A 7,471-nucleotide genomic window follows, 5' to 3' on the forward strand; every position below is an offset into this window, starting at 1 on the left:
GAGAAGATAATGTCATGTCAGTCCACTTGTAAATGTGTTTACATATGAAATAAAGATACAATGTATAATGTATTATTTGTATTATTATTACTCATATTGCTCAAAATCGAGAATAAGCTCTTAGACTTATTCTGCAATGTAAAGAAGAAACCAAAAGTGATTTGATCAAGCTGATGATTTTAAGAGAATAACCTTTATTTTCAGTATATATTTAAAATAAGGTGTTATTTAAACACCGATTGTTTTTTGTATTGTAAGCAGGACAGTGAGTATGTCAATGCATTCGTAGTAAGGAGCCGTGGCACTCTGTCTCAGTGGCAGGATTGGAGGCATGACAAGCAGAAGAATATTGGATTGGACAACAGGAATATATTGTTGTTGTTTTATTGTAAAAGATACATTTAAAAATCAGTTGGATTTGTGTTGATGATGTCCTCATATTTATGTCATCTGAATACATTCCGAGTCCTGCCGGCTTGATCCTTTGGAATCATGATGTCATCCACACATTTGGAATGCTGTTTACTTTGATGCGTGGGATGAAGTCACGATGATGTCACATTCCATCCATTCGAGTCTATGAGAGTAAACCGTTTATCACATTTGGTTACATTCAGTGTAGGACAAGGAATCCACTTAAAATCGACTCAATTTACAGTAGAGAGCATTTAAGAACCTTTTACAGGAAAAATGTCTCAAACTTTTCAGGTAGAGCAAAAATACATAATCTCAAGCCAGACCGCTAACTCCCCAGTATTGGACTTTATTGGAGAAGGAGGATTTGACGATGTCGACAAAACATGCACAGGATTACCAAAGAGGCTAAACATCCTGGACCATTCAGATTTATCGGATGTTGCAAATAATTCTGAAACATTTCAGGTAAAGAAAGAATACATACTCTCCAGCAAGTCTGCAGACTATCGAGTATTGGACTTTATTGGAGAAGGAGGATTTGGCAAGGTTGCAAAATGTGTCAACCTAAATACCTCAGAGATTATAGCCATTTAAGATTCACAAAGACAGTGAAGATAGAGTTGAAGAAGTGAGAATGCTAGAAATCATCAGGAAACTTGACCCAGAGAAGAACAACCTGATAAGATTTATTGACAATTTCTTTTTCCGAGAGGTTTCTTGCCTCGCATTTGAGATGTTGGATCAGAGCCTTTATGACTTTATGATGAACAGACAGGAAGCATGTAGGCTTAATGAAATCCGTCCAATCACACAGCAGCTACTTGTAGCATTCAAAGCCCTGAAGAGCATTGGCGTCATTCATTCAGACCTTAAACATGACAACATCATGCTTGTGAACCACCAGAATCAGCCCTTTAGGATTAAATTGATCGACTTTGGTGAGGCCATCCCAACATCTGAAGTAAAAATTGGAACAGAAAAGCAACTTCTACCATACAGAGCTCCAGAGGTGAACTTGGGCCTCCCCATTTCTGAGGCCATAGACATGTGGTCACTGGGATGTATTATTGCAGAGATGTATTTTGGTACTTGCCTCTTCCCTGACAGCTCACAATACTGTAGTATGAAAGTCATTTGCCATATGATTGCTCAACCAGGAGACCACTTGCTAAATGCTGGGAAGTTCACCTCCAACTACTTCATTAGGGAACGGAAAAATAGTTCAGAGTGGAGATTTAAAACGCTAGAGGAGTACAAGGAAGGAACCGGTGTCGAGCCCGACATTTCAGAGTGTGTTTCAGACCAGTATTCAAGTTTGGTTGAAGCAATTGAGGATTACGCAGAGGAAAAGGGCAGAGTTGAGTTGAAAGACAGGATGGTCTTTGTACAACTGCTTAAAAGGTTACTTGACCTGGATGCTAACTCGCGAATCACACCCGAGCAAGCCCTGACTCACAGCTTTGTAACAATGGATCACCTGGAAGAGGACCTGGACTGCAGCCCTTATGTTGCAGATGCTGTTAGGTGGATGACCATCTGCAGACTGGACCATTCTGATGCATCGGATGTTGCAAACAATTCTGAAACATTTCAAGTAGAGAAAGAAGACATAATCTCCAGCAAGTCTGCAGACTATCAAGTATTGGACTTTATTGGAGAAGGAGGATTTGACGATGTCGACAAAACATGCACAGGATTACCAAAGAGGCTAAATGTTTTTCAGCGAATGAGAAAGAGAGTGGTTTACTTTTGCAGACGTTTCAATACCAGTAATGCAGACGCACGGCCAGATGGTTTCTGTCAAGATCCTCCTATCACATCTTGTAGGAAAAGCTCACAGAAAGATCAACCCATTACTTCCATTGCTCACAATTCAAATCTAGGGAAGTCCGAGGACCTGGGCTGCCGCTCTCTTGTAAATGAAGCAGGTAGCTTGTCAAGCCTCAACATCCTGGACCATTCAGATTCATCGGATGTTGCAAATAATTCTGAAACATTTCAGGTAGAGAAAGAATACATACTCTCCAGCAAGTCTGCAGACTATCGAGTATTGGACTTTATTGGAGAAGGAGGATTTGGCAAGGTTGCAAAATGTGTCAACCTAAATACCTCAGAGATTATAGCCATTAAGATTCACAAAGACAGTGAAGATAGAGTTGAAGAAGTGAGAATGCTAGAAATCATCAGGAAACTTGACCCAGAGAAGAACAACCTGATAAGATTTATTGACAATTTCTTTTTCCGAGAGGTTTCTTGCCTCGCATTTGAGATGTTGGATCAGAGCCTTTATGACTTTATGATGAACAGACAGGAAGCATGTAGGCTTAATGAAATCCGTCCAATCACACAGCAGCTACTTGTAGCATTCAAAGCCCTGAAGAGCATTGGCGTCATTCATTCAGACCTTAAACATGACAACATCATGCTTGTGAACCACCAGAATCAGCCCTTTAGGATTAAATTGATCGACTTTGGTGAGGCCATCCCAACATCTGAAGTAAAAATTGGAACAGAAAAGCAACTTCTACCATACAGAGCTCCAGAGGTGAACTTGGGCCTCCCCATTTCTGAGGCCATAGACATGTGGTCACTGGGATGTATTATTGCAGAGATGTATTTTGGTACTTGCCTCTTCCCTGACAGCTCACAATACTGTAGTATGAAAGTCATTTGCCATATGATTGCTCAACCAGGAGACCACTTGCTAAATGCTGGGAAGTTCACCTCCAACTACTTCATTAGGGAACGGATAAATAGTTCAGAGTGGAGATTTAAAACGCTAGAGGAGTACAAGGAAGGAACCGGTGTCGAGCCTGACATTTCAGAGTGTGTTTCAGACCAGTATTCAAGTTTGGTTGAAGCAATTGAGGATTACGCAGAGGAAAAGGGCAGAGTTGAGTTGAAAGACAGGATGGTCTTTGTACAACTGCTTAAAAGGTTACTTGACCTGGATGCTAACTCGCGAATCACACCCGAGCAAGCCCTGACTCACAGCTTTGTAACAATGGATCACCTGGAAGAGGACCTGGACTGCAGCCCTTATGTTGCAGATGCTGTTAGGTGGATGACCATCTGCAGACTTGACCATTCTGATGCATCGGATGTTCCTGTCAACAATCACGAAACTGAATCGAGTGGTGGAGAGAAAGACATGGAAATATCCTGTAATGCAGACGCACGGCCAGATGGTTTCTGTCAAGATCCTCCTATTACATATTGTAGGAAAAGCTCACAGAAAGAGCAACCCAATTCAAATCTAGAGAAGTCCAATATTGACACGACACACAACAAGTCCACACCGAATTCCAACGATGGTGCTGCAGCCGCCATCACACCTACTGATCAGGGCGATGTCGACAAAACGTGCACAGGATTACCAAAGAGGCTAAATGTTTTTCAGCGAATGAGAAGGAGAGTAGTTTCCTTTTTCAGACGTTTTAAGAAATAATCCCCTTTGCTCTATCAAAATCAGTCATATTGAAACCAAAACACCTAGAAAGTAATTGAAAAGAAATATCTAATGTCATCTAATGGATTGTAAAAAAAAAAATTTCCTCTGCTGAAATTGGGTTTTCTCCAGGTACACTGGTTTTCTCCCGCATTAAAAATAAATGTAAAAAAATACGAGCACAATCCTAAAACATAATATAGGTGAAACCCCCCAGATAGACCAATCCGAAGCTTTCAAATAAGGATCCAGACCCTAAACAGAAAGCCCCTTAATTTCCCCCTCACCGCACAGAGCTCTGTCTCATTACATTACATTGCATTTAGCTGACGCTTTTATCCAAAGCGACTTACAATAAGTGCATTCTACCAGGAAGATACAAACTTGAAAACAAATCATATAAGGACATCAGGTTTCATAGAGCCAAAACATTTCAAGTGCTACTCAACTGGCTTTAGATAAGCCAGTCCTTTATTAGTATATAAGTGCTTTGTTAGCAATTATTTGTCTCGTGTTATTGGTACATACCCCCATGGCTGCTGCTGTCTCACGGTCTACACAATCAGCATGGTTCGGATTCTAGCTGGGGCCAGAACATTAAATTAAATAATACTGCAGATACAGCACAGATTATATTGGTTTTGCTGCAGTGTCTTTTGCTTAGAGTTGTTATATGTATTTTCTGTATTTCTATATTTCACAATCTGTTTGAATACTTTAATTGTTTTATTTATTTGTGCAAATAAAAATAAAAATCTCAATTCCACTACATTGAGTATATTTCAACATTAATGAGTATCGAATCAAATATTGTGTTTTAGAAAAATGTTTTTAAGGCAGACATATAAATCATCTCATGTATGCTGATTGCTACCAGCTCTTTTAAACCTGATAATCTATTACAAAACTGAAAGAACAGAACATACAATATAAGGCCTTTTTTAAATGTATTGGTTTAATTGGTTAAGGCCCATTGTAAATTCAGCCTGATCTTTCCTCAGAGCAGCAGCCGCACACCTTTAGTAAATCTGCCAAAAATGCCACATTATTGACCCGAAAGTACACAAAAAGCAGACTCAGACGCTCGCCAGGGTCCTGACATGCTCCACGCTTTGAAATATTACCGATAGCTGCTACGGTTTTCAACAAAAGTTAGAAATGTAAGAGGTTTATTCCTCATTCAGAAGAATGGAAAGGCTCTCCTTTCACAGCACATCTCCATAGAAACATTTGATCTCTGGGCTCATGTACACAGGTGTTTGATAACCTCGTCACCATGGTAACCTTTGATCTCTGGGCTTGCACACACACAGGTGTTTGATAATGTCATCACCTCAAACACAAACACACAGACTGGAGTATAACAAACTCTCTCAGCCTATTATTTTCTCTCTGATGGAGACTTCATACTGACTTCAACATGTTCCACATATGTTATACATTATTGGTGACGTTTGGTTTTAGTTCAAACTAGGGCCGGGACTTTAACGCGTTAATTAAGATTAATTAATTACACAAAAATTAACGCGTTAAAAAAATTATTATTATTATTTTTGCACAGCGGAACGTTTCTCACTGGATGAGTTTCAGGCGTACCGATTATACTGGATCACCAACTAACGTTCATGACTTCAGCATGGGACTTCAAACAACAACAAACCACGGTGAACAATAGTCAAACATGAACGAACAAGCTGATGAGACCGCTTTGGTCGGCCCCGTGGATGGGAAATGTTGTTTTAAAAAACGGACGGATGGAAGCGTCGACAAGAGCACGGTTGTGTGCAAATTATGCAAAAAAGAATTTGCATATCACCGCAGCACATCAAGCCTAAAGTATCACCTAAATGCAAAGCATGTAGCAGCTAGCGTGGACGTTAGCCCGACTCCGAGTGCAAGGAACCACACCCTGACCCAACCCACACTCAACCAGATGACTGGTTTCAGGGCCAGGATAAGTAAGTCCACGTCTGAGAAAATAACCAACTCCCTGGCTCACTGGACTGCATTGAGGCTCAAGCAGGGCTCGACATTAAGGACTGCCCAATGGCCCGGGGCCATCTAGTATTTCGCTCGGGCAATGAAGCCTCACCTGCTGGTTGCCCGATCGGGCAATCTATTATGCCAGTATCATGCAGCTCGCGGATCCAGTAATGAGTGACCTGACAGTAAAACTAAACATATCTATAACTAGTTTAGGTAGTTTGAGAGGTAATTAAAATAGCTACGTGTGATATTCTAACCTGAAGTGTGTGTGTTGTTCCGCTCACCGCTGCAGGTGGTTATGCAGAGCTGCGTGTCGAGTCTCGACTCGTCAGCAGCAGCTGATCTCTCTCGCCCGTCAGATTAGACTTCACTCGCGTTTATGTCCATATCGATCAGATCCAGCTTGTTCTAGCTAATGATATGACTACCTGCGTATTAAAAGACAACTACACAATAAGTGTCGCTATGCAACTGGATGAGGCCACAAAGTATAGCACAGCATTATGCATTTGTTTACATGCCCACCGGAACCCCGAGGCATTACCAACAGACCAACGCACAATCAACCCATACAGGACATCTCTTTCTCCACATTAAGTGTTAGACATTAGAGTTGACTATTCTTGTCTGTCACATACTCTTCTTGTCTGTCACATAAGTGGCACAACTGAAGCGGTATTGCTCTAAAGGGAAATAATTTTGACCGAAGATATTTAGATTTGCCGGCTAACGGGAACTCTGACGTGTGCTTCGCGGATGCGCTCGGCTCCTCTCGACTGATGCTCGGGTCTGCTCGGTCAGCTTCCGGTTGAGGAGGCATTCGTTCGACCAATTTACAGTAGATAACATTACAAACATTTTTAACAAGGGCCATAATACTGTAAATAATGTTTGTTTTGGCAGTTATAACTGAATGTAATGTTTTCTACTTTTTTCCATCTGGGAAGGCATTTGCCTTCATCAGATGGAAAGTGTTTTGACCAACAACTTAAGTATTTCTTAAAGCTATGCAGGGCATGCAAGCGAGCAAACACAAACAAGAACAAACAAACAAGTGAAATGAAGAATAAAATGGAAATTGTACAATATAATATTGTGGTGGTTCATCTTATAATTCAGTCTAGAGAGTGCACCAGACAGCATCTAAGACCTGCAAAAATCAAAATTTTCTAGGGGGAAGGAGGCCCCCCAAACCCTTCGTGCCATTTCGTTCGCGTGCATTTTTCAGGGCAATCTCTATTGGGCTCAGGGCCATCTGTAAATTAGCTTAGATGGCCCACAGGGCACTTGGACAGGGCACTTGGACTGTAGACCACTTGGAGTAAAATCCATGTGAAAATTGCTTCTCACTGTTCTCAGGTCAAATATGTATATTTGATTAAAAATGCGATTAATTTCGATTAATTAATTACAAAGCCTCTAATTAATTAGATTAATTTTTTTAATCGAGTCCCGGCTCTACATTTTATTTCAATCAATAATCATCCCTTTGATGGTCCATGTTGAATAAAGGGCCACGGAGAGTTACAGAGAAAGAGATGGATAGTCTAAGGACGTGAAAAATATATTTTATAATTTATCGTATGAAATTAATGCTATGTAAAGGTCACCTATTGTGCA

At 40.7% G+C, this 7,471-nt stretch overlaps 1 protein-coding gene across 1 annotated transcript; it reads left to right on the top strand.

The window, feature by feature from the left end:
- Positions 1-380: 380 nt before the first annotated feature.
- Positions 381-4,634, top strand: LOC117443108 (uncharacterized). Its single transcript, XM_071202541.1, has one exon. It carries the CDS (start codon positions 1,052-1,054, stop codon positions 3,863-3,865), a length of 2,814 nt encoding a protein of 937 aa, XP_071058642.1. The 5' UTR covers positions 381-1,051; the 3' UTR covers positions 3,866-4,634.
- Positions 4,635-7,471: the final 2,837 nt, after the last annotated feature.

Source organism: Pseudochaenichthys georgianus, unplaced genomic scaffold, assembly GCF_902827115.2.
Source record: "Pseudochaenichthys georgianus unplaced genomic scaffold, fPseGeo1.2 scaffold_539_arrow_ctg1, whole genome shotgun sequence".
Classification (NCBI taxonomy): Eukaryota; Metazoa; Chordata; class Actinopteri; order Perciformes; family Channichthyidae; genus Pseudochaenichthys; species Pseudochaenichthys georgianus.

Coding starts and splice junctions, on each gene's coding strand:
- LOC117443108 (XM_071202541.1), top strand. CDS start 1,052: ATGCTAGAAATCATCAGGAAACTTGACCCAGAGAAGAACAACCTGATA.